The following is a 26,489-nucleotide window of genomic DNA, read 5'->3' on the forward strand; positions in this document are numbered from 1 at the left end:
GTATGTATATCAAAAAGAATATTGGAGATTTGTTTTGTGTTTCAGTTTTTTTTTTTTTTTTTTTGCATACATAATACAATCAATACGTAATAATTATGTTTTGCTTTTTGTTTAATATTTTAACTAATATCACTTGAATAAATACACTTTTTTGCAATAAATCTAATTATGAATTAAGAAATTATTATTCAGATTGTGGTGGTGTAGTGTGTCTGTTGTGTTCTGCGCGCACACACTTTCCCTAAACACCATTGCAATACTAGAACTATAAATATATGTTTTTTTCCGTCCGTCCTTTCTACTTTTGATCATCCTCGTCGTCTTCTGTTTATTGTGTGTGTGTGTGTTCCGAATATGCGAATAAAGAATCTAAGTAGTTGCAAATATCATTCTTAATATGTCAAAAAGAATTTATTTATTACCTATATACAACATACAAATGAATAGATGTATGTATGCTTCTTGGAGAATTTGTTTAATTTGTTATTGTTTTTTTCTTGTTTTTTTCTTTTTTTGCTTTTTCTATTGTTGCTTGGCTACAGCATTGGCTCTTTGCATTGCCAATCCACATTTTGTTTATGTTAAAAATCAATTCATCTTGTCTTATTTGCAATATCCTCTGGGGGTCTCTATTTTTGTTCGTCGTTGGATTTCATCTTCCTCACCTTCTTCTTCATCCTCATCATCATCATCACATACTTAGAATTAGAATTAGAAAAACAAAAAATACACAAAAAAAATAGATAAACACAAAATTATTCCACAGCAAATCCACAGGTCTCCTCCACGGCTTGGGTGAGCTTATCATACAACAATTGATAGTTTTCGTAGGGGGGCAAGTCGATGCGATTGAAACATGTGTGAGCCTTGGGCAGGTTTTGTGTGGGTACATCTGAGGTCAGATGTATTGTGAATAGCCTGGGACCCACAGCCCCTGTTGATCCCTGCAGGGCCCGGAATCCTTGTAGGGGAACCCTGGAAGAGCCCGTTACAAATTGTAAGAGTCTTGCACGCATTTCCGAGCTATACGATTCCACCGCCTGCAAAACAGAAAGAAAGCCATTTCAAAACCCAATTCCACCTACCACTCGGCCAAACAACTCACCTGCCAGAACCAAACAACTTGTGGTGTTTCTGGGGTACAATGTTTCAGTCGGGTATTGTTGCGCCAATCGTTGACATCTATGCTTGAAATGCCACCAATAACCAATTCCAGTTCTCGTTCATCAAATGGACGCAATAAATGATTGGGTATCAATTCACAAAAGCCTAGGCGAAAGCAGAAAACACATTTAGGACCCCTTGAACATCAGAACCCCATCATCATGACACTCACCTTTTTGTAATGCTAAAAATTGCTGTTCTATACCGCGCATAAATCTATAATTTACATACAGCTTAACATATTCCCGTTTGTTGTCTTCGGTAACTGGTATCGAGGCTCCAGAGGGTTTGAGTTCGTGTACCACCAAGGCACCAAAGCTGTTATTTTCCACGCTGAATGTCGACTCGATGACATTGGTAATGTTATTTTCCCTGCAATCGGAAATCAAGTAAAAAAAGATATATAATCAAATCGTCCATTTACTTACAACATCCAGGTCAAACTACGATGCAGTTCCGGATCGACTCCCTCAATATCACTAAGTGTTATTGGTTTATTAAGCAGTTGCTTGTAGAAGGGCGTGGTGAAGCCACCGTCCAAGCAATGACCATGGAATACAGCTATGCCCAAAATACGGCCAACAAAATGAAAATAGGATAAGTGATCGGGATTGACGCCCGAGTCGGGATTTATTTGCAATGTGTAGTGGTCATCGCGACTGTATTGGAACAGACCGTATTGGGGATTGAGCATTTCGCGTGACAATAGGTGCAGCCATTCACGCGCCACACCGCCATAGTCGAGGCCTTCCTCGCCCTTGAACTTCACCATCAATCGTTTGCGCATATCCTTGGGACGCATTTTCATGATCAGTCTGTAACTCTCTTCGAATATCTCGCTGCGAGATACTTCCAAACGGCAGTGACCCGATTGTGGCTGCAGTGCCTGGAGCTCTGTGCGCAAGGCGCGTAGCTTTCCAACCAAGTCTCGTCGGTATTTGGGCAGCAGATCGGCACCTTCCAGCAGGCCCTGTGGCAGATCTGCCGGCACAGCACGACCTTCGGGTATACGGATGTGGGGAGCACCATTTGCCGTCGTCACGGCACTACTGGCAACGCCGCTCGTCACACTTCCGGCCAGAGGATGTGATGCAGCCGGCGATAAATGTTGAATAATACTGCCATTGCCAGAACCAGCACTCGAATTGGCGGCGGCGGGTGAAGCTATATTCCCTGAATTGTTGCTGTTGGCCGATGTACTGGAGGCGTTGCCGGGCGCTACCACCCCTCTTCGTATCAACTGTAGAATGTTGCCATTCAAACGCGGATCCGTGAATTGTGTGGTGCGATTATTATGATCTACAAAATACACACGACCCGATGCAGTCTTTCTCTGCTCCCAGCCACTTGGCAGGGGGCCGATAGCATCCAGGGTCAAATTATCCGTGTGGAAATCTCGAGGAATACGAGGATCATGCCACGTGGAAATGGCAGTGGGTATGTGATAGAAATACACCTGACCCTGTTGGGTGATGCGCATTTCATAGCCGGGAGGCAAATCCATAAATGGCCTCCCGCTCTGTTGCGAGCTGGCTGCAGCAATTCCTGGATGACGCATAACACTGCTGCTGCTGCTGTTGTTCGAGCGTGAGCTTCTCGAACCGCGTCGACGGGCGGAGTCGTCCACATTTCGCGATGACCTCCGTTGTGAACGTTGCGAACTGGCATTTGGAACAGCCGAGGAAGATGATGTGGGAGTGCATTGGCTGCCACCACTTCCTCGGGGCGTTTCACCCCTCTCCCGGGTGTTGTTTATGTGATTTGTGGATGCATTTGGAGGTGTTGCAACACTAATACTTGTGTTTGGATTAGCTGATGATGACGACGATGTATTGGCATTGGGACTTTGTACATTGCAGCCGTTGCCTCCACTGCCATTGCTGGCGCTCTTGTTGCCATTGCCATTCGTTATGGGACTTTGTCGGGGAGTGACATTCAGATTATCGCCCTCATTGGCATTCCAATTGGGTTGTGTGGCATGGTGAGAAGAAGATTGAGGCTGGGCCGATTGGGCCATCACCACACCGTTGCAAGAAGATGAGTTGCCATTGGTTAGATTCTGGGCTGTTTGTATTTGGTTTTGCACCACCCCCCGTTGAGGCGTTGTTGTGTTCGCAGACTCCACATTGTTGTGACCATTGGACAGTAATGTGGGAGCTGGAGCTCCATGCTTTGGTGTTTTGGCCTGTTGGCTCGTGTCGTCTCGAGAAACGGCATGATTGTGTCGTGGTGTCTGTGGCCCCGAATTAGAACTTAAATGTGCGCTAGTGTTGTGGTCGCTGCTATTGTTTGTGCTGCTGCTGCCGCCGCCCATGGGTGGTGAAGGTGTTGTTGTTTGTTGTTGTCGACTACTCTTCTTGTTGCCGGGCGTCGCAGTTGATGACACAGATTGTGGCGTGGCTTCTGGAGTATTCTCTACCCTGGTGGGACTACAGTTTTCTTTGCCTCCCACATTTCCCACCGATGGCATGGACAGTATTTCAGTTGAGTGTCGTCGTTCATCGTTCTCCCGAGCACTGCGATTATTGTGGCCATTCAATAAGTTGGTGCACGTCGTGGAACGCGTGGGACCAACCGGATGATGGGCCGATGCAGTTCCCCCCGTGCCATTTTGTGCCGAAGTACGATGGTGGGGCGTTTGATGCTGCTGTGTTGCTGCATGTTTGCTCGGCCTATCCCACTGGGTCGTTTTAGTGGTGTGATTAACATAGTAGACACGTCCATTACCGGTGCGGCGCTCTTCCCAACCCTCAGGCAGACTATCCTCGGACGAATCATCCTCTGATGGTCCACGAACATCACCGCCTGGGCCGACAATGGCCAAGGGATTGCCGCTGCATGGCCCATCCTTTGAGAGAAACGCTATAATTATCTGGCCGCGTACCATTTCATCGTCATCCGTTGAAAATTTGCCCAAATCCAAACGTTGGACTGAAAGCAAAGAAGAAAAAATAAATCAATTTTTAAAGTTCGCACAAAGTACGCACAATGTCACACTTACATCCAGCTCCTTTTAAACGTTGTATCGTTTCCGATGGTATGCGCACACAGCCGAGAAATCCGCTGCTTTTGTGAATCTTTCGTTGATTCCATACCGTTATTGTTATGGAATCGTTGCGACCCAAAAACAAGTCGTAATGGGCATTCCATTTTGGATCTAATGTCGATTTACTGATATCCGTTGAGTAAACCTGTCCAGTACCATCAACTTGAACCTTTGCGAAAGGGTCAGGGAGGCCTTGAATTCAATTAAAAAAAAAGAAGTCGGTGGAAATATCGAAATTAATTACTTGGGCAGGATGATTTGATATGTAATGGTTTGTTATAAATTATAGTAGGAAAAGAAAAACATTTACTTTTTTAACCAACATTTCAATGATTTAAGGGGGGAGGTACCACAATGAGTGATCCGCCATATCTCATGTTCTCCCCAGATTTTGTGTTTGTAGAGGTATTGAGATGTGTACAGTATGAAAATCCATGTTTCGCATTCCTTGAGCGTTTTCAAAAGGCTTACCATTTTTGGAAGAGATACCAGAAGGAATGGTCCAGTATATCTAATTTTCCCACCAGATTTGTTGGTAGAAATATTAAAATGTGTGAAGTTTAAAAAGAATCGAATGCTTATTTTGCATAAAATAAGTGTTTTGATAATTTAAAAGTTTGCCCCTTTGTGGGGAGGTACCAGAAGGAGTGGACCGATATATCCCATTTTCACATCACATCTTGTGTTGGTTAAATTTTTAGAATGTGTGAAATTTGAAAATTATTGAAAGTATATTTCGCATTTTATTGGCCGTTATTTTCATTCAAAAATTTGAACCTTTGTAAGAGAGCTGCCAAATGGAGTGGGTCCGCTATATCCCATCTTGACACCAGATCTTGTACTGATAGATATATTGTGATGTACGAGATTTGAAGCCAATGGGATTCTTACTTCGCCTTTTATGAGCCTTCTGGTTATTGCAAATTTTTACCCCTTAGGTAAGAATTGGTTATAGAATGCGTGGTTGTTTAAACCCGTTATTGCGATGAGACACGTTTTGACCTGCCAAATGATAGAGTGTGAGATGAAAAAAGCTGCAAAACCATTTCTAAGCCACTCGTCCGACAGCTGTTAAAATTATACCAGTGACAGCTCATTATATTGTTTACATTCAGCAAATATTGAAAAATAAGCTTTTGAATTTCCAAAAAGTGCAACAACTTACACCGAACAGAAAAAAATAGACACAAAAGAGCTAAAGAGTTGCTTCGCTTGGCCGATAGTGGTGAACTGCCGAATTTGGTTTTATCCGAAGACAAAACATTCGATGTCCAGCAGTTTGTAAACAAACAAAATGATCCGCTCGTGTTTACTTGCCAAAGAGGTCAGCTAAAAATGTGCACGTTCGGTTGACCACCAGAACTCAAGCGCCGACCATGGTAACAGCCGATGGTCGCTCTCCGCTTGTATTAATCGACTGTGGCATCAGAGTAAATGCCGAATATTATCGCGAAAATATTCTGGAGGGTGTATTAAAGCTTTGGGCACTCAAACATTTTGGACGCAGACCTTGGACATTCCAACAGGACTCAGCACTATCGCAATCAGCACGCGCCACACAAGAATGGTTACAAAATGAGGTCCTTCGCTTCATTTCCAGCGCACAATGGCCACCAAAATCTCCGGATACCAACCGGACTATTGTATCTGGAGTATTTTGGAAAGCAAGGTTGGCACTAAAAAATACCAAAGTGTCGATCACCTCAAGCAAGCGCTTCGCCGGAAATGGGCCAAAATACCGCAGAGCAACATTCGGGCAGCGTGTGACGGTTTCATTGGCTGTTTGAAGGCCATAATTCGTCCCAAAGGTGACCAATTTGAACAAATCTAAACTCATTCTAAAATTTTATGCTATTTCCGACATTTTTTGCTTTCATTCAATAAAATTCCAAAAAAAAAAAAAAAATGTGAAATTTGTTGCAGTTTTTTTATCTCATCCTGGCTACAGAGTGTAGCCATATGGTGGAGGGTATAAAAAGAACATATCCCTACCTTTTCCTGAAGACTACAACTTATCGAAGTAACTTCCATGTTAGAATTGGAATAAAAAAACCCGCCGATCAAAACTGAAACAACAACATTCGATCTTCTTATATCCATTAATAAAATAATATATTTTTAATGTATTTTTTGTTTGTATACAATATAAAGAATAACAAAATATTTCCCGCTAATGTTTGCCTTTGGCAAAACTCGGGTAAAATACCTACGAAAAATCCCCAGAATCTGGTGGTCCTTATCTGTTGACAAGACAAGTGTAGATCCCCCTGCCAGAGGCTGTAAACAAAAGCTAAGATTCGTATAAAAGACACATCGCCGTGTAGATTATTATCAGTCTAAGAAAAGGTGCAGAAGAAGAAGAAGTAACAAAAAAGAAGGCTACACATCTACTGGAATCTCAAAAATGTTGGGCAAACAATTAATTGGATTTTTACTACTCGTCGTTTTGGCTTTGGCCAGTTTAAATAGAGCAGAACCCTATGTGGATCATGGATACAATCGGAGACCAAATCAGAGGCCCATACCAATACCTACAACACCACCGTTTAATCCCCATGCCAGGACTTGGTGAATTCGATGAGAGGAACAAAGGCAATTCAAACACAAATCTGTTAATAAAAAATAAATATTTAAAAAAAAATGAAAAATAGACGATTTTTAATGCCTTATTTCATTATTGGAAATCTGTTGCATTCAACATGCACATGCACCGTCATCACAATCAAATTGACCCGCTCCTCCTCGAAAAAAAAATAAATTTTTATTTGCAACGAATCACAAGAAACTCCAGCAAAGGCATTTGCTTGCCACAAAACTGGGTCAAATGCATACGAACGGCAAATTAAGTTCAAAATCAATTTCAATTCCCTTAATTAATAGACAGCGCATTAAAAGCAAAAGCACACACGCAGCCTAGAACAAGACGATGAAGATTTAAATAGCTTGGTGGCGGTGGTACAACACATTTTGCTATGACGCATTCGTTGGCGGTCGGTTTTGGCAAAATGGCAAACATAAACATTTGTAAACCCTGCTTTCTATTGATTGATATAAGCAGTTAAGCTCTCCCCGCCACAAGCACACACACGCACAGTATTTATCAGTATGAATTTGCTGCGATAGGAGGAAATGAAGCAAAAAGTATCAGTGAAGCTATTTGCAAATTGTTTTTTTTTTGTTCTTTTCAATTTAGCAAACTGATAACTGAATTGATGGCACCGGAAAATAGGTTGCTAAAATAAGAAACTGTTGATGAGCACTGGCGGGATTGTTTCAAATTGTCAAAAATGATTCAGAATTCTTGCATAAAAAAAACTGCGTGGAATGTGTTCCAAAATAATTACCACGATCATTAATGTTTGGGTGGATGTAATGATATCAATAATGCGTTTTTAAACTGAATAATGTCGGTTTTGTACCGCACTTGGAGATCTAATCGATGCAGAATGACAAAGTTTAGGACATTTGGATACCAGGGAACGTATTATGAAAGGATAGTTAAAAAAGGGATGAGCCATCAATGGATACAGCTAAAAATGGCAAGACATACCGACCCAAAATGTAAACGAAAAAGGTAAAAAGTCGGTTTTGCCGACAGACGTAAATGGTGAGATTAAAAAACTGCAACCAACTTCAGACTGCTGTATTAAAGCCTTGGGTACGATAACATTTTGGCCGTAGACCTTGGACATTCCAACAGGTCTCAGAACCATCGCATTCTTCACGCGCCACCCAAGAATGGTTGCAAAATGAGGTTCCTCGCTTCATTTCCAGCCCATATTGTCACCAAAATCTCCGGATACCAATCCGTTGGACTATTGTGGCTGGAGCATTTTGGAAACCAAGGTTTTTTAAAAATCTTAAACCCAAGTGGGGGAGGTACCGGAAGAAATGGTCCGATCTCTACCATTTCTATAACAGATCTTGTGTTGATGGAAATATTGAGATGTACCAAGTCTGAATATAGTCGGATGTACATTTCGCGTTTTATGAGCTTCATGGATATTCAAAATTTTGACGCTTTGTGGGGGAGGTACCAGAAGCAGTGAACTGATATATTCCATTTTCACACCAGACCTTGGGTTAGTAAAAATATTGAGATGTGTGTAATTTGAAGAGAACCAGATGCTTATTTCGGCTTTTATGATCGTTTTTGCTATTCAAAACTTTTACCCTTTGTGCGGGAGGTACCAGAAGAAATGGTGCGAATTCTACCATCTTTATAACAGATCTTGTGTTGATGGAAATATTGAGATGTACCAGATCTGAATGGAATCGAGTGTTAATTTCATGTTTTATAAGCTTCATATGTGCTCAAAAATGTTGGTCCTTTGTGGGGGAGGTACCAGAAGGAGTGGACCGATATATTCCATCTTCACGCCAGACCTTGGGTAAATAAAAATATTGTGATGTATGTAATTTAAAGAGAACCAGTTGCTTATTTCGGATTTTATGTTGGTTTTTGCAGTTCAAAACTTTGACCTTTTGTGGGGGAGGTACCAGAAGGAATGGTCCGATCTATACCACCTTTATAACAGATCTTGTGTTGATGGAAATATTGAGATGTGTCAAGTCTGAATGGAATCGGATATTAATTTCGCATTTTATGAGGTCAAAGGTTATTCAAAATTTCGACCTTTTGTAGGAGCGGTACTAGAAGGAGTGGATCGATGTATTCCATCTTTGGACCGGAACTTAGGTTAATAAAATTATTGGGATGTGTGAAATTTGAAGACAATCGGACTCTTTATAAGAGTTGTAATTATTCAAAATGTTGACCCTTTGTGGGGGAGGTACCTGATGGAGTGGACGGATATTGTCCATTTTCGCACCTGACCTAGCACTGATGAAAATGTTAGGATTCGCAAAGTTGGAGCAAAATCGGATTATCCCTTCTCTTTCTGTGCAGTAAATGATTTTCTTTGAAAATGTTGACATTTTGTGGAGGAGATACCAGAAGGGGTGGACCAATACATTCCATTTTCGCACCAGACCTTGGGTTAATAAAATTATTGGGATGTGTGCAATTTAAAGACAATCGGACTCTTACATCAAATTTTATAAATGTTATAATTATTCAAAATGTTGACCCTATGTGTGGCAGATACTTTATTGAGTGGACCGATATTGTCCATTTTCGCATCAGACCATGCAATGATGCAAATATTAGGATGTACAAAGTTGGAGCCAAATCGAATTACCCTTTCTCTTTCTATCCATTTAATTATTTTCATCGAAAATGTTGACATTTTGTGGGGGAGGTACCAGAAGTGGACCGATATTGCCCATTTCCCAATTCGATCTAAGCTTGATAAAAATATTACGATTTAGATCGATTTCAAATGTCCTGAAAAGGTCCAAAGAGACCTATAGACTAAAGCTCTTATTTCGATTATATATACCCTCTCTAGCCATATGGCTGAGGGTAAAAAAGGGCAATATTAAAACGGTGTTTGGTAAGCCACCAGTGGTTTTTGATCATCAAAATTAGAACATGTCTCAATGGCCAACATTTCCTAGACATCACCACCCATTAACAAATACATGTAGGTACTTTCTGCTTGGCATTTGCTTTTATAAACTAACTATATTTATTGTTATTAAAATACATTACCACAAACACATCTCACATGCCCAATATAAACACCATTTATTGCGGCTTATTTATATAAAAAAAATTACACGCAAGTGTTGAACAAAACAAAAAAAAACAGAAAATAAATTAATAACGCTTGAATGACTGCGATTTCCAGCAGCTAGCACTTTTACCGGAAATAGAAAAAAAAAAACAAAAAAATGATTCCAAAATTTTATTTCAAATTTAAAAATGCGCTGTGATTTTTAAAATAGCTAAAATTCTTTGGAGAGATTTACTCGCTTACATAATGGACAAACATTAGAAATGTTTTGGAATAAAAAAACAAGCCAAATTTAATAGAAACGCAAAAGGAATTTCTATTGCCATTTATAAACTCGAACATTTTAATGCCCAACAATGGTGTGAAGTTCGAAAGGGAAATTGAATTGAACGTAATGGTTGCTTAATTTCTACATACCGACTTTTTTAAAAGGCATAGCAAAAACCTCATCAACAACAACGACAACAAAAAGCAGTTGTGTTAAAATAAATAGCAAAACATTGAGCTTCTTTGGAAAATAACGAAAAAAAATTAATGAGTATTAGTCAGTTTTGTGTTTTTTTTTTTTTTCGAAAATGTTGAACTTTTGTTCGGAAGGTACCAGTAACAGTGGACCGTTGTATTTCATTTTCGCGATTCAAGCTATACATACAAAAATATTGAGATATACAAAGTTTAAAGAGAATCGAACACTTATTTCCAATTTTATGCCAACAATTGTTCAATTAAAATTTTAACCTTTTGTGGGGGAGATAATAGAAAGAGTGGACCGATATCGTTAAATTTCGTAGCAGACCTAGCACTGCTTCAAATTAAAGGAATCACAAAGTTGTAAACTAATATTGCCTATCTTTAAACTCGATCTATGTTCGATGTACCAAGTTCGAACGAAAGAAAATGCTCCCTTTGGGAGTTATCGTGCGCACTAGCCAGACAGACGGACCCTGCAAAATCGGCTCTAAATGTCCTAAAACGTATTGCGACCAAGAAGAGCTGGGGTCTTAAATCGTTATATTTATGAGGCACGTTTTGGTCGTATCAAATGATATATGAGATATCTCTGTACCCTGATGACTGAGGGTATAACAAGTTAAGGCTTCAGTTGATCAACCTTCTCTGTACCCATATGGCTGAGGGTATAAGAAGTTAGGGCTTCAATTTCAAATGGGGACAAAAAGAACTCATTGAACGCGAAATGTCATTGAACTTCTATTCTATGATCACAGCTGCGAAAAAAGACGGGATATACAGGTTAGGATCCTATACCTTGGGACTTTCACATTTTTGCCACTATTGCCATACAATCTATGTTGGGAAGTACCTCTAGTGATATAGGTTTGTGACGAACAGAATGGCGTATGTTATATGAACGCAGCTAATACCCTACGCTAATTCCTTCGATTCATATAAATTGTTTTCGGTTGAGTTTCCATGTTGAGGAGACTGGATAGAGCTTCACGTTCCCGTCTTGACTCAGAAAAGCGCGTTTCTACCCTGCAGCAGCATAAGGCAACGTAGACCATTTTTCTATTATTTGTCAGACGTGTTAAATTGGGCGGCTTTTCGAAATATACCGACTTTCTGCATTCGGTACATGTTACCGGATCATACCTGCGGTGTATGACATTTTGACAAAACCGAACAAAAGTGGCCTGCTTTTAGCATGGAAATGTGGTTTCGATTTTACATACTTAGTTGAGTCCAAGAAAGCTGTCTGTGGTCTTTTTGGAATCCTATCACAGTGTGGTGCTTTGTATAAAAAAGAACGCCAACGGAAAACAAATTTGAAATCTAAAATAGCCTTCCTGTTCCTGTACTTTATGTTATTTTAAATTCCATTTAGTTATGTATATTCTTGTCATTAATAATAATTCTCCCTCTGAGATGTTTATCTGTTACGGACTGTGTAAAAGATCGAATAAATAGAATCTTTGCAATGAAAGCTTCAAAATTTTATACTTACGAAATAAGTCTTTTCGAACCAAATTTCTCGCACACAAGACTGTAAGAGAAAATAAAATTATATTTTATTCAGGATTCAACAACTTAATTTCCTTAAAAGTAATACTTCTTGGGTTATTTCCAATTAACTTACTCATAGCTCATCTCAAATGTTGTGTTAAGCACAAAGACTTTATTTGTTCAGATGAATGAATAGATAATTGGAATTTCCCAAAAAATAGGGTACTAACAAGCTACCCAGTTATATTTTTTACTATTATTGACTGAAAACATTAGAGTGGACTTACTTGTTATACGTATTTTGTGTGCTCCATTGCGTCGCGGATATTCCAATTTATTCATAATTTAAAAACAAAATAATACAAATTTATACACCAAACTAATAATAGATATTATGACGAGTTGAATTTAAACATTTTTATAAACAATTCTCTTCACGTTGGCCCATTAGTTTCCATTCGATTCCATATTTTTGTTGTTGTTAGCGAATTTTTTATTGCCTACTTTTTATGCTACTGGATTTTGTTGATATGGACAAATATCTGGGAGATGAACTACAAAAAATAATAATGAGCAAATATTATATGAAACGCGCTAAAACAGTATTTTTCACAATTTTTATAAACTAGGACCCTTTCTAAAGTTCTTGCCGATTGTATTTTGGCGGAAATGGAAAAAAAAAACTTTCTAAAACCTGCAATTCTCCCTATTTCCTGGGCGGGTCTGGTTTAAGCAGCCGCCCTGTACATTATTGTTTACAATCGTTTTAAGCCAACAAATTAAGATAATTAAAAAAAGGTTACAACTACTATGTTTTTCTCCAGAAATCACAATAATATCCTGTTCCCTTTTGCTCACAGCTCTGGGCATTTGCATTCATTTGCACCACGAAACCTAACCTTCTTCCTCATTTTCATTTGTAGGACTTCTTTCAAGTGCACAAACTTCATGCCACTAATTGTCTCGTTGTAACCTTTGATCGTCTTTCGAGATTAGTGAGTGGTTAATATAACAACTTCTTTGGTGCCACTACCTTTATTAAATGCATATTGAAATATTATTAGTATTATTTCTTCTTTTTTTGTTGTCGTAATTCTCTTTTGCACTATAATTATTGCATTTTTTCTCCTCTTCTCACATGCACAACATTCACATACACCAGCCAGCCAGCCTCACACAGCCAACGATTTTTTCCACTTGGTTCAATTTCTTTTGCAAACAATTCACGCCTTAATTCCAAAATAATGCCAATGCGTTTGGCTTTCAAAAAAGAAAAAAAAACTGTGCGACTTATATTTCGACCGACCGATTTTTTAGTGCAAAAGCACTCGAGGAAACATTTGTTGTTCCTTGAGCAATATTATTATTATTTTTTATATTTTTCTATCTGTCTGCTTTTCGACGAACGATTTAGATGACCACCACGATATCACGACGACAGTTTGAACACAACATTTTCCATCGATTGCCGTGCATTTGCGAGAATATTTTTTTCTTGAGAGACGTGAACACAGGGACTTTTCGCTTACGACAATAATATTAATTAATTAATTAAAGTGTTAATAAAAATTGTAAAAATTGTTAATGCGTTCAACCAAAAACTTCCGCCATATTGAAATAACAATTTGACAAGCAAATTCATTTGACAAACTAAACAAAAGTGTACCATACGCTGCGCAACATCACATCGTAAATTGTTAGAAGGAGTTCACATTCCTCGATATAATACATGATTCAACTGTATTTGTAAAATATTGTTTTTTTTTTGTCAATTGTTTACAAAAGAAACTTAAGTTACAAAAGATAAATTGCAGAATAAAGGAAAGTAGGAACACATTAAAGTATGTATAGTAGTTTGTGGGTATAAACGTTAAGTTAATGCAATAAAAATGACAATTTAAATCCATTTGTTTTACAAAAAATTTTAAGGAAAAATACAAAAATATGGTTGATGTGCAGTTTAAGGATTAGGTGCCGGTATCCGGATGAAAAATATGTTCCTTTTTTCCTTGAGGAAGCCCATACGTGCCAAAATGTAACCCCCAACTTTTCTTCTCCTTTTATTAGTATGGGCATAAGCGTTTCACATGCTTGCTAAACTAATTATAACCGCATAAAGGTGAAAATACATAAAACGCTTTTCTGACTGACTTAAGTCATCGGCTAGCTTCTTCGGAAAAGAACAAAGAAGCCTAGGACCAAAATCGAACTAAATCAACCTAAAACTCCTTTGTTATAAAAACCACGATTGTACAAACTGTCAAACCGATTTTGGAATTGAAAATGTTGAGAAAAATCATTGAAATTTGTAAAAATTGTTGAAAAATGCATGCAATGGACGTACAAAATCTTTCACCATGGTGGGAGTTTGAATATTTTTATACGGTATGTCGAACTTTAGGTAACGCTGTTTAACAAAATTTTTAAATTTTACCTTTTTCCAAAAGTATGTTGATTAACGACATATTAACAATGACAGCGTATTTACATCACAGAGAGCGTAAATGTAAACATGATCTAATTGACATGTAAGCCCTATTCGCTTTGGTCAATTTCTACATATGTTTTCTTCTGTTCGATGCTGGTTCCTTCATTCTATGAATTCTTAGCTGGTGCTGTTACACAAATTTTTCAATTTTTACCATTTTCCAAAAGTAATGCTACAAAGCAAACATGTTTTCATATGCTTTGCGACATATTAACAATGACAGCGTATTTACATTACAGAGAGCGTAAATGTAAACATGATCTAATTGACATGTAAGCCCTATTCGCTTTTGTCAATTTCTACATATGTGTTCTTCTGTTCGATGCTGGTTCCTTCATTCTATGAATTCTTAGCTGGCTCCCTCATTATATCTCTCTCTTTTTGCAATCCCATTGGACGAAGTCGACTTGTGTATCCCTAACAAAAAAATATATACATCCTCCTCTTATAAAAACAACATTTCTGTAATTTTTTGCTTTGTTGAGACAAAAATTTAAATAAAATGTCCCACAAATAATGTAAATAAATATGTATATTGAATTAAATACTGTTTGTGTCCAGTGTGCATAAGGAATAAACAAAATAGTAATGATACACAATTTAGAATTTAGGGAGTTGGTTGTCGTGAAAAAAAGAAAGAAAAGAACTTAGTTGTTGGACAAACTCTTGAATGGTAAAAATACCAATAGACAGGAGGAAAAAACGAAGAAAAAAACTTGTGATATTCGGTTAAAAAGAAAAAAATAATGCTGCAAAAATAAGCCGAATAGCATTGGACAAAAAACGGGAAAAATTACATAAATTTTTATCCAGAGGGAGGAGACGTTTTAACAAAAAAGAAAAAAAAGAAAACCCGAAAAATAAATTTCTTCCACCACACATTTGTCGTTTGTGTAACTTGTCTCTGTATGTATGTATGTTCATTCGCAAGCAAGCAGGCAGAGCCAGTCAGAGTATAATACAACAGTAGACACAAAGTTTTTAAAGTTTGTGCTATTCTGCATGTCGTCTGAATTTAATAAACATGGTGAAATTGATGGCCACCACCAGCATACGCTTCTATATTAGCTTTCTGATTACGAATCATGACAGAAGGACATGAGAGGTAAGTCCATTAATTATTTGTTGAAGACTTTTCATTTGGAGTTTTCTTTGGTTTTTTTGTTAAGGTTGGTTGTTGTTGGTGTGGTAGGGTGGTGACGGCGGTGGTTCAAGAAAGTATATCTATGTTCCACATACCCAGTAAACAATTTTTTCCGAATTCGGTCCGATTTCTGTCAGAATCTCTGAAAAAATGTCCGATTCTGATTCCGAATTCCTTCCGATTTCGGTACGAAAGTTGTATGGACGTGGTCACCGAATTCGGAAAGATTTTCTGAAAAAAATCTGAAAAAATATTAGATTTTCTGGACGAATTCGGTCCGAATTCGGTGAAAATTCTTGAAAAAATAGGAGAAAAAATTAGATTTTCGGAAAAGATTCGGAGGACAACTCCGAATTTCTGAAAGAAATCGGGCAGAATTCGTCTGGAAATTCGGCGGAATATTCAGATTTTCTAAAAGAAATCGGTCAGAATTCGAAAGAAAATTCGGAATAAAATTCAGATTTTCTGAAAAAAAACGCTCAGAATTCGGGAGAAAGTTCCGATTTTCTGAAAGAAATCGTTCAGAATTCGGAAGAAATATCGAAAAAATCGTCACACCACTTAAAAATGAAAAAAAAAACACATATTTATTTAAAAAACAAACAATTTATTTCGGGTTTCGTATAAATGTAGTTTAAATATTACATCTATAATACATTTGCATTATAAATATTATTTTTATTAGGAACATAACATACAGTAGCACGTTTCTGTTTCAACTGCTAAACAAGAATTAAAAATAAAAAGCAGTGCACACAGAAAACCGGTATGTAGTTATTTTTGCAATTTTTTTCCATCATATTTTTTTGGGAACGAAAGAGAAAGAGGCTGATTCACAACAACAACAAAACGCACATTTTTACAACGGAAAATCGAACAGTTCACAATAACAATAACAAATAGCATTTTTGCTTTGCGCTTTGTTGTTGTTGAGATCTTGAAATGAATGATCACAACACAACTACTATGGGAGAGAATGTATCAAACCACCACCATCCGTTTACTGTGGGAGAGAATATGCCAGAGCAATAGACAATCTACTCTCTCCGTTTGTACATTTTTCGAGTTTTTTTCGCTTAAAAACACAGGAAAATGTGCAGAAATTCTAAAAAAAAATCGGACCAATTTCTATCAGAAATTTCTGAAAAAAACGTCAGAAATTTCGGAAAAAAATCTAAAATCAGAGCAGTCGGAAAAAATTGTTTACTGGGTAGGTACAATGTGTGTATGTGTACCCACATAAGTAGTTGTCAGTCATTTCAGACAGTCATTCAAAATTATGCTTTCAGAATGATTTCCAAATAAGTTGGTAAAATATTCCTCCTGTTTTGAAAAAATAAATTTAAGCAGATAAATAGAAATTGAGAGATTTATTGAACAGTTGCATATAGCAAAAAGAGCACATCCACCCAGAGAGGCATAATAGTGTATGTGTTGCGAGAGAGAGAGAAAGGGAACTGATAGCAAGAGAGCACGCATTCACATATTCATTGAGTTTTGTTGTTCATTCATAAGGACGATGGCAAATTGTTGAGTTTGTATCCCCGGACCTAGACAAAAAAAAGCAATTTTTTTTGATTTGTACCACAATTAAATTAAAAGATAATCATAATATTGCATTGAAGAACGTATTGAAGTGGAAATTAACGTTTTACAGCCTCTTCCTGTTACACGCTGCCTGTCGTATATTATGTACCTAGTCGTAGTTGAATATATGTATCACTCACATCCCTTTTACTCTCTTTCATTGCACTTGACTCTCTTAACGTTGCCATGTTTTGTAATAATTTTATATTAGGATAGGTTGGAGTTTTATGGATAAAATTGTGGGTTTTAAATCAGGCTTTTTTACGGGAAAGAATTTGTATTTTTTTTTTTTTTGTAAAGAATTGTTTTTATAATAATTATGGGAACTTTTAAGGGCTGCAAGATTTTTTTTTAAGGATTTCATTTAGAAAAAAGTTGGAGAGGGTCAGTTTTCAAAATCCCTCATCATGTATTATAATAACCTTTGAAAATAACAGCATAGAGATACAAATTCAGCGAGTCCCTGTGTAAAAAATGAATGAAGAACGAACGAATGAATAAATATACCCTCTATTCCATCATGAAGGGCATAAAAACTATAATTTTTTTTAAAGAAAGACAATTTTTTAAGAATTTGAATCCCGTTTCCATTTCTAATGTAACCTATTGAAAAAAGAGGAAAAATGTAAATTTCCATTTTGTATGTTTTTTTTTTGCTCCACTGTATGAAGAAGATATATTGTTTAAGTAGGTGGCTCTGGTTTCTCTTCAGTCATTTGTGTGGCGCTCTCTGCAATCGCATATGTTCTCTTAAGTAAAACTACATAAAAAAGAATATCAAATGTATGAATGAAAAAATAATAGTTTTTTGTAAAGCCAAACAGCCAGCCAGTCAACCTTCAAGAGCCGACCGACCGCCTAACAAACATTCACATCAGCAGACATTGTGTTGTATGTCTCAGCTCTCAATATGAATGAATGCTATCCAATCCTACAAAGAAGAATGTCTTATCCCTCGTTGCGAGTGTCATGGCTGTTTTTTAATTAGTTTTTTTTTTCTCCTTGCTTTCCAGCGATTTTTTAGTAACAGTAAGAGCACAGGTTATGACCAGAGACGAAAGCACCGAAGGTTGGTTACCACTGGCAGGGGGTGGTCTGGCCAACGTTTCGATACGTAAACGTGCTAGGCTATCCCCTGGTGCTACTGGACATGAATACATCATATACGGTCGAAGAATATCAGATCAAAGCGTGAGTAGAATTTGTATTGGTGCCATTCGCAATCTCGTTAATATCCTAATTCCTTTCATTTGTCTTTCAGGTTATTTTAAGTTGCGTCATTAATCGCGACCTTAAATATTACAAAGTTATGCCAACGTTTCATCACTGGCGAGCGGGTAAACAGCGAAATGGTCTTACGTTTCAAGCTGCTGCAGATGCCAGGGCCTTTGATAAAGGTGTATTGCGAGCATACAATGAATTAATTGATGGCATGGCAAAATCGAATCCTTCCATTATATGTCCACCACTGACCAAATATGATTCTGTTGGCGAAGACGATGTTTTCATGGTATATAATAACCACTCACATACATACATACTTACATATCAAACTAATGTTTCCTTTTCTTAAAACAAACAGACACTTGACCTACCCTGTGAATCTTTGGAAAATAAACAAAAGGGCTATTCCAGTCCCGAGGGAAGTGAAAACAGTCACAGCTTTAAGGATCGCGGGGAACGCTACACGGAAAGTTCTCAGGACAAAAATGATAAAGAAGTTGCCAAAATTCATTACATATCGGGTGAAAACTCTTGCTTGCAAACCACGCCATCTCTACCTTCCATGACCAGCTCAGCTCAAAATAAGACAACGTCGATGGTGAATACCCACACAACGACAAGCACAACTGTAACAACTGTGGAAACATCTCCAGTTATAGCTCCTAGTGAAAATTATTCCTATGTAACCTTAACTGCGGTAAGTTAGTTTTGTGAAATGAAAACTTGCGGAAGGGGTTTCTAAAAATATCCTTACTCTTTAGGTTCATGACTATAATTATCCGGTAGTGGATCAACCTGTGGCCGCACAAGTCCTAACACGTTGCGACTCGATCACAACTCTCAAGAAATTAAATGCCATTGAAGCTTCTCATTGTTTGGCCGGAACTCAGTCTTCGCCCATTTCCAATGTCTTGATCAAAGATCCGGAAATTGATATTCTCAAACATAAAATGCAGCAGAAATCAAATCCGGTGGCGCCAATACATAATCAAATGACAAGGTGTCGCTATTGTCAGGAGTTGTACAATGACGAATGGAATCGCAAAGGGGCTTGTGAGTTTGCACCAGACTGTTTTCGTTCGGGGTTCGAATGCATTTCGGGTATAGGTTGTGCACGTTGTATGCTTTATCATTTTATGAGTGATTCGGAGGGGGAAACACCCCAACATCCCTGCGAGTGTGCCAATGAGAGTGGATGCACCAAAAGGTATAAAAATTGGGCTTAGTTTTATTTTCCTTAAAGTTATATTCTCGTTGTTGTTTTTGTTGCAGATGGCTTGGTCTAACCTTGTTGTCTTTGTTGGTGCCCTGTCTGTGGTGTTATCCTCCCCTTAGGGTATGCCACCTAATTGGCATTGCCTGCGGCATTTGTGGTGGGAAACATAAACCACAAGTTTGACATTGGGAGGCTGAATTACAAAACAATAAAACTAGATGCAAACAAAAACACCACAAACAGCAGAAGCAGAAACAGCATCCAGAGAAGCAGCAGCAAGGCTATGATGATCTATTTTCCTCGTCTTCATACAATTACAACAATAGATGGCAGCAGCGACAGCAAGAATGCAAAAATCAATACGAATGCGATATTAATATGTTCAAAAGACCACCACTACAAAACCAACAACAATGCAAGCTTGTGGACGATCGTCGTTCCACAAAAGCCGAAGATTCCTTTATACATACCTGCATTAAAAGCCAAAATAACGATTATGGTAATGTGTATTACTAAAACCATGCAAAACAAGCAGCAGCTTAACAAAACTCTCTCACCAAACCTCTACGAGAGTGAGAGAGAGAGAGGGAACTCAACTTGAGACTTCTCCTATGTGTTTTTATTCCTCTTTTTTTACTACTTAATAATGAGAATTCCTAACATGTTATTACCGTTTTGTGGTCGATTCTTTTGTATTAAAGAAAACAAAGGCTGCAACAGATTAAGTTATAGCCAGCATTTGTAGATTATGTTAATGAATTTGTCCTGTGTACATTATATTTTTTGCTCTTTACTTTATTTCCTGTTTTTTTTTGTACATACATGTATAGGAAGAAAAAAAAAACAAATCATTTACACACACAAACACACACACACAAAATACTTCAAAGAAGTACCTGTATAACTATTATTATAATTATAAATTATTAAATTTGCACAAACAAAAAAAAAACAACTAATTTTTTCTTCAAATCAAATTTAATTTGTTCTAAAGAAAGAAATAACCCTCACTAACATACATGTGTATTTAATTTAAGAAAGCCTTTGTTTTTATTTCTAATCTAATAATTTAATGAAAACTTTTTTGTTTTGAAAAGAAAAATAATCGTTTTAAAATGCTTAATAACACCAGTATTATTAATTTTAGTTAATGTCGAATAACTCTTTTTGGTTTCCGAAACAACAGAACACACAACAACACAAGTCCTTTGGTGTTATACATAACCTTACACTTTTTTATTATTTTTCTTTTTACTAAATATAATATTGTGATTCTTACAACATACACATTTGTTTTACTCAAACGAAAAAGAAAAAAATAAAAGAAAAATTAAAACTTATATACATACCAACAACATATAATACATATACATGTTACATGTGCTAAATAATGAAAGTCACTAGAAAAACAAATGAAGATGATATTAAACGAAAAACCAACATTTGTGTTTATATTGCCATGACAATTTCCAATTTGCAGATTTATATTCACAATTGTCTACTAATTGTTAGAAAATGATTTTTTTTGGAAATTCCTTGGTTTGTTTTGTTTTAAATTGAAAGATATATGAATAGTTTGTTTACTTTAGGGCTCAAAGTATACAAAGTATTCTCAATAAAAAAAGAAAAAAAAAATAATAAATAACTCCCACAATTACTGGCAGTTGTGAATATTAACAAAAAAAAACATTTGCTATTTTGCTCGAAATCTTGTGGTAATATATTCATGCAAAATCTCTATCTGTAAAATCCCAAAATTCATACATACATATATTACATAAACAACCCATAAAATGATGTATTATTGTAAGTTATTTGGATTGAACAAACACAAAACATCTAATATTTATTAATAATATTACAGCTTAGTATAAATAACTCGAACAACAACTATAATTTAACACAACAAACTAAATAATTAAAAATACTTGCTTAAATTCCTGTTTTTATAACATATAATATAAATAATTGTTATCCTTCAGGAAAACATAAACCGAAAACAAAAGCATTTTGAATTTTTTGAAAAACTGGAAATTTCATTTTCTGCATTTCAAAAAATATGAAATCCATGCTTTTGGTTTTCATGCAAACCAACTAATTTAGACCTTTTGTTCAAATTGTGGATATTAAAGAAAAAAAAAACTAAAATGAATAATAAAAATAGCAAATTAAGTTAAAAAGGTTGTTATAATTACAAAAAGAAAAAAAAAACACAAGAAACAAATAATCACTACAATTTTTCTTCACATATATGTGTATATGTATAAATACAATACATACATATGTATATTAAATGCTATTGGGAAAAATACTTAAAAATTATATAATATTAATTAACATATACAAAAAAAAAAATGAAAAGAAAATATATAAATGAAACCAACCAATAACAAACATCCTTAGGACAAACAAAAAAATATAAATATTTTTTTTTGCGTAAAGAATTGTTATGAAAATCATAAATAAGTACAAAACCAAAATACTAAAACAAAAAGAAACACTTTCTTCAGTGGGCATCAACCAGCGACGATTCACAGCAGTCAGCGGTCAATGTTCATTAACCAACCAACCAACCCCTCCATGAATTCTTAATAAGTACAAAAAGGTAACACAAACATACAACACATTTTTCAAAACCCCACAAACATCCATACAAACAAAAATAGAAAAAAAGTGTAAAACATAACTAGCATTGTCTTCTTTTTGCCTAACAATAACAAGAAAATGTAACAGAAAAAAAGATTATCCGCCAAAAAACAATATCAGATGCTATTAGAATGGGGAAGACAAACAAAGTAATAATCATATAACATCTTTTCCCCCCATCTCAAATAGTTTTCGTGTCATTCTATAATGGAAACAACAACTAAAATAAAAAAACGGAACAGAACACAGAAGAAAAAAGAAATGGAGTTTTTTATTTGTCAAGGGTGGGCAAACTAGGATGTGCAACTCAATTTCAAGGGCAAGGTATTGAATATTGAGGATACTAATTTTTCCCATTAACTAACACGAATTCGAAAATAAATTTTCTAGTTTATTTGAATAATATTTTTACATACTAACAGAAATGGGGTACTGTATTAAAGACTTAAATATATATTTTGTACTTAAGCAGCTACCAACTTAAAAAATATGACTGCCTCAAAAAAATGCAAAATAGCAAATAACTCGTCCAAGCTGAAATCTAAAGGTGCCAAATTCATAGTCAGTCGAGTCGATGTTTCGATAAAAAATGTAGTAGCTAATTTTAAGGGCTTAATATAGAAGACCATTGGGGGCTTATAATAGGTGTTGAAAGGCTCTAATAGTCGTACCTTGACTTCCAGCAGAAAGGCTTAGAGTGATCAATGAGTAGAATGGTGCGTATTTCTTTTTACGTAAAACTACTCTAGAACAGCAATCTATTTTATAAATTAGGATTTGGAATACATACAAAATACTAAAACAAGGATAGAACTGTAACTCATTATTTTCCATTTGCTTTTAATTCCTTGAGAACTTCCTCCTCTGATATTGTTTCAGACAACTGAAAAAAAAAAAAATAAAACAAAAACATTAATTTTCCAGAAAACAACAAAACAAAAGAAAACAAAACATGTTTTGCCCACCACATCAGCTAATTGTACAATTTGCAGGGCTTGAGTATAACCATCCGAAGCCGAAGGAATTTTATCATAATTCCAATATGTGAACTCCTCAAATGTGCCCTTAACTCTCAGTATGCGTTCAGCTTCCTCGTCCAATGGTTTGCGGGTCTCCTGTAAGACAACACCTATAAATGGATAAAAGTTATGGGCTTGCTTTCCTCCATTAAAATCAAGTTGTCAACACAAACCCGTAATATTTGCTGGAACCTTTTTTATCTCTCCCTGCAGAGGATATCCGCGCAAAGCATTTGTAAGGAAGCCATTCTCTTTACGAGTATAAGCTGAAAAGTACTGCTCCACATTGGCCTCGCCGTTACCCTTGATGTTTGCCGGCAAGAAATGCATGTCCAGCTGTTGTCTATCTTTTTTGATTTTACCACTATTTACTTCAATGGTAATCGACATTATTTTTATTTTATAAAGCGAACAAAATCAATAACTTTTAAGAATGAAGAAAAACTATTAAAGACAAAAACTCGAACAAGACAAGGCAATGTTGACAGACGATATTTTGGCGGTTTGCTGTATGGACAAAAAAGAGTTCCTTAGATCGATAATCGATTGTAAGCATTTCATTCTGAATGGCAGTCAAGAAGAAGAATTCTCTTAACGAATAAAATGTGAAAACTGCCATACGAGAAATTTCTCCCATTTCTCCTATAAAGATTTGCCTTGTCGCAAGGAAACTCGACTCATATAAAATTGGAAAAGAGTGATGTTGACTACAAATTTCATAGATACTCTATTTGGCGTCAATGGTATAAAATCGGGTAAACACCATCAATCAAAAGGGGAAGGGACGTTAACTAAATGCTCAATGTGTGGGCTGCCAATATATAACTAAATATACATTTTTTCTATGGAAAACTATGTAACCATGTATAAAACTAACTATATTGTGCTTTATGTCTAAGAAAAAGTTTTTGTCTCGTTTTTGTATGTTGCACCATGATTCAATAAGAAGGGTTGCTCAACTTCGAAGAAGGAAAATGCAACTTTTTACCGGAGTGACAAATATATTTTGATTTGTTTATTTCACTTTTTGTCACAAAATTACTATATTGTGGAAAACCCACAAAATATGAATGAAATATTGGGTTATCTCCACAAAATTGAAACCAAGATCGAGGGACAATGTTGTTTCATGCCGATAACGTGACAAATATGCATTTTTGTTGCTCTAAATTTGAAATCATTTTAAATTATTTCCTTTTTATTTCAAAAAATACACACATATATACAAACTGAATATGTTTTTACAGAATAGGGGCACCGAAAGAGAAAAGGGTGTAAATTTGTTCTATGTGTTGCACGAAATGACTGACCAATGGAACATTTTGAACCATTTTCACTTCACAAATACTCAAAATACATTGTGTAGTTTGAAAAACAAAAAACTACTAAGGCTCTTTTGGGCTTAAATACTTCATATTTGGCTGCACTGGATATTATCTGAACATTATTAATTCTACTTCCTGCAAAGCTGAAGGTAAGACAAATATTCGTTATAATTAATAGTGGAATTTGTTTATTTCGCGAATCAAGGCTTTAAGATTTTGGTCGACATGCCGATATCAGCGTAGCATGCAAATGGGAAGTGCAATAAAAAGTTAACGTTGTTTGTAATTCTAGGCTTTGCGGCTAAATAATTTACCTCTCCCAGAGTATCTCAGTTATCTGAAAAATTTCAAATACTTGACCCACAGATCAGAGAACTTTATCGTAGGATAGCATCAACTTGCAAGTAAATTACTACGTGTTGTCTTGTTTTGAACTATATCCGTAGCCACACAATGCACTTTTGGGGTTTTTAGAAGAAAGTGTAACATTTGTCTAGATTATACCATGGTAGAAGACTACAGGTGAAACTGTCAAATCAATTTTGAAATTGTAAATTTTAAATGAAAAATATTCACCTCCGATTTATGTTGAATAAGAAAACTTAAAAAAACTTACTTAGTTTTGAAAAACCACTTTAAAATATTTGACATATCAATGTTGTTAAGCATCTACCTGTATTCTTTTATCATGGATATTACCATCATTCTGTTCATCATAATGTGTAGGTTCTATATAAAGTTATATCAAAATACCAGGTGGAAACAAATGTTTGTTATAGCAGGTGTTTAAGACGCGGTTTCGTTGTAGGCATCTTCATTGTTGTCGCTAGCACTCCATGGTATACAAATATATATGATCTATCCACTTGTTTATCAATATCATCGGCAATGGGACTGCCAATTGGAATAATGCTATTTGATATTTTTGTCATAGGTGGAACTTCAAATTATTTGTTGCCTGTCCACATAAACTCATCTCTCCTCTTCATTATATAGAATTATTATAAACAATGTTTCATTTTTTCTATAAAAAGGGTTTTTTTATTTTAACACCACGGAAAATTGTGGAATGACGTATTTTTTCATAACTGCATTGAAATATACAGATAAAAAATTCTTTTTAAGGTAGGAATAATTATTATAATAATAAAATTGGATGATTAACTTATGAAATAACTAAGAATTACCAACACGCTCCTCGTTTCGTCTAACATAAGCGACACGACACAAAATGAAAGTAGAAAGCAACAGCGGGGCAATATTACCAAATGATGACGTCGACAATATTATGAATGAATATTATGTCGTTTTGGAAGCTGAATGCCACTTATCATTTACGATTTAAGAACGGTTGTATTTGCCCCAGATGTGTAGCATGAACACGGAGGCGATAAACAGGAGAGACATTACCAAAACTGGAACTGGGCCACTAAAAATATAACAGGTTGTTGAATTGTAAAACCTTGTCGCTCCATAAAAGACACACTCATTGACTTACACTTTAATACCGGGAGAATCATCGGTATAGAAACGCCACATACCACCGGTGCCAGCACCACCAGCAGCACGGCTTCTGGGTGCAGTTGTGCTGCTGCTTGTGGTTTTACGTTGTTTCAGATTGCTTCCACCAGCACCGCCGCTACGTGGTGCAGGAGACGACAATTTGCTGGGAGAGCGGGTGCCACTACCCACTGTGGTAGAACTAGCTGGAGCAGGCTAAAACACAATATTATTTCATTTAAATTATTTATTCGTCACTTTTTTCATCTTATAAACAAAAACACTTTACCATTATTTTTCTTTATTCTAAAGCAAAATAAATTAGGGAAACACGAGCAAAACGCCACTAAAGTCACTTTACAAATGCACAAATGTCTGCAGACGTATGAAATGTCAATTTTCGCTTTCGTGTTATACTCATTCGTCGTTGTCAGTTCAATTTGGCAGTTGCCACGTAGTGTTGACACTAGTGACAGTTCTGACGTAGTGAAAGTGAATGTGACAGCCTACCTAAACTAAAAGCGTGTCT

At 36.2% G+C, this 26,489-nt stretch overlaps 4 protein-coding genes across 7 annotated transcripts; 1 reads left to right on the forward strand and 3 right to left on the reverse strand.

The window, feature by feature from the left end:
* Nucleotides 1–389: 389 nt before the first annotated feature.
* On the reverse strand, nucleotides 390–13,423 carry LOC131802862 (E3 ubiquitin-protein ligase Smurf1-like). 4 transcript variants are annotated; one of them, XM_059123578.1, is made up of 8 exons: nucleotides 12,969–13,423; nucleotides 12,099–12,365; nucleotides 11,813–11,851; nucleotides 4,166–4,402; nucleotides 1,593–4,095; nucleotides 1,337–1,536; nucleotides 1,106–1,269; nucleotides 390–1,040 (listed from the first exon to the last, which is right to left on the reverse strand). In XM_059123578.1, exons 2-8 carry the CDS (start codon nucleotides 12,151–12,153, stop codon nucleotides 756–758), a joined length of 3,483 nt encoding a protein of 1,160 aa, XP_058979561.1. In that variant the 5' UTR covers nucleotides 12,154–12,365; nucleotides 12,969–13,423; the 3' UTR covers nucleotides 390–755. The 4 variants fall into 4 exon arrangements, with proteins under 4 accessions (XP_058979561.1, XP_058979559.1, XP_058979558.1 ...); XM_059123576.1 differs by having other exon boundaries at nucleotides 12,950–13,423; XM_059123575.1 differs by having other exon boundaries at nucleotides 12,845–13,423.
* Nucleotides 13,424–14,700: 1,277 nt separating this feature from the next.
* On the forward strand, nucleotides 14,701–22,378 carry LOC131802863 (sprouty-related, EVH1 domain-containing protein 1-like). The gene is made up of 6 exons (XM_059123579.1): nucleotides 14,701–15,404; nucleotides 18,044–18,221; nucleotides 18,292–18,540; nucleotides 18,613–18,951; nucleotides 19,016–19,461; nucleotides 19,527–22,378. The coding sequence occupies exons 1-6, from the start codon at nucleotides 15,385–15,387 to the stop codon at nucleotides 19,651–19,653; spliced, it is 1,359 nt and encodes a 452-aa protein (XP_058979562.1). The 5' UTR covers nucleotides 14,701–15,384; the 3' UTR covers nucleotides 19,654–22,378.
* A 124-nt stretch (nucleotides 22,379–22,502) lies between these two features.
* Nucleotides 22,503–23,643, reverse strand: LOC131802864 (uncharacterized). The gene is made up of 3 exons (XM_059123580.1): nucleotides 23,309–23,643; nucleotides 23,082–23,245; nucleotides 22,503–22,999 (listed from the first exon to the last, which is right to left on the reverse strand). The coding sequence occupies exons 1-3, from the start codon at nucleotides 23,523–23,525 to the stop codon at nucleotides 22,940–22,942; spliced, it is 441 nt and encodes a 146-aa protein (XP_058979563.1). The 5' UTR covers nucleotides 23,526–23,643; the 3' UTR covers nucleotides 22,503–22,939.
* A 1,830-nt stretch (nucleotides 23,644–25,473) lies between these two features.
* Nucleotides 25,474–26,411, reverse strand: LOC101887354 (protein transport protein Sec61 subunit beta). Its single transcript, XM_059123581.1, has 3 exons — nucleotides 26,250–26,411; nucleotides 25,959–26,176; nucleotides 25,474–25,889 (listed from the first exon to the last, which is right to left on the reverse strand). The coding sequence occupies exons 1-3, from the start codon at nucleotides 26,250–26,252 to the stop codon at nucleotides 25,802–25,804; spliced, it is 309 nt and encodes a 102-aa protein (XP_058979564.1). The 5' UTR covers nucleotides 26,253–26,411; the 3' UTR covers nucleotides 25,474–25,801.
* Nucleotides 26,412–26,489: the final 78 nt, after the last annotated feature.

This window comes from Musca domestica, unplaced genomic scaffold (assembly GCF_030504385.1).
Source record: "Musca domestica strain aabys unplaced genomic scaffold, Musca_domestica.polishedcontigs.V.1.1 25, whole genome shotgun sequence".
NCBI classification, from domain to species: Eukaryota; Metazoa; Arthropoda; class Insecta; order Diptera; family Muscidae; genus Musca; species Musca domestica.

Bases quoted from the DNA above. Each gene is read 5' to 3' on its own strand.
- LOC131802862 (XM_059123578.1), bottom strand. From the start codon at position 12,153: ATGAATAAATTGGAATATCCGCGACGCAATGGAGCACACAAAATACGT. The intron at 11,852-12,098 runs GTAAGTCCACTC...TTTCTCTTACAG, and splicing joins ACACAAAATACGTATAACAA to TCTTGTGTGCGAGAAATTTG. The intron at 1,537-1,592 runs GTAAGTAAATGG...TTCCGATTGCAG, and splicing joins CGTAGTTTGACCTGGATGTT to GGAAAATAACATTACCAATG.
- LOC131802863 (XM_059123579.1), top strand. From the start codon at position 15,385: ATGACAGAAGGACATGAGAG. The intron at 15,405-18,043 runs GTAAGTCCATTA...CTTGCTTTCCAG, and splicing joins ATGACAGAAGGACATGAGAG to CGATTTTTTAGTAACAGTAA. The intron at 18,541-18,612 runs GTATATAATAAC...TAAAACAAACAG, and splicing joins GCGAAGACGATGTTTTCATG to ACACTTGACCTACCCTGTGA.
- LOC131802864 (XM_059123580.1), bottom strand. From the start codon at position 23,525: ATGTCGATTACCATTGAAGTAAATAGTGGTAAAATCAAAAAAGATAGA. The intron at 23,246-23,308 runs GTTTGTGTTGAC...ATCCATTTATAG, and splicing joins GGTTCCAGCAAATATTACGG to GTGTTGTCTTACAGGAGACC. The intron at 23,000-23,081 runs GTGGGCAAAACA...TTTTTTTTTCAG, and splicing joins TTGTACAATTAGCTGATGTG to TTGTCTGAAACAATATCAGA.
- LOC101887354 (XM_059123581.1), bottom strand. The intron at 25,890-25,958 runs GTAAGTCAATGA...TTATATTTTTAG, and splicing joins GATTCTCCCGGTATTAAAGT to TGGCCCAGTTCCAGTTTTGG.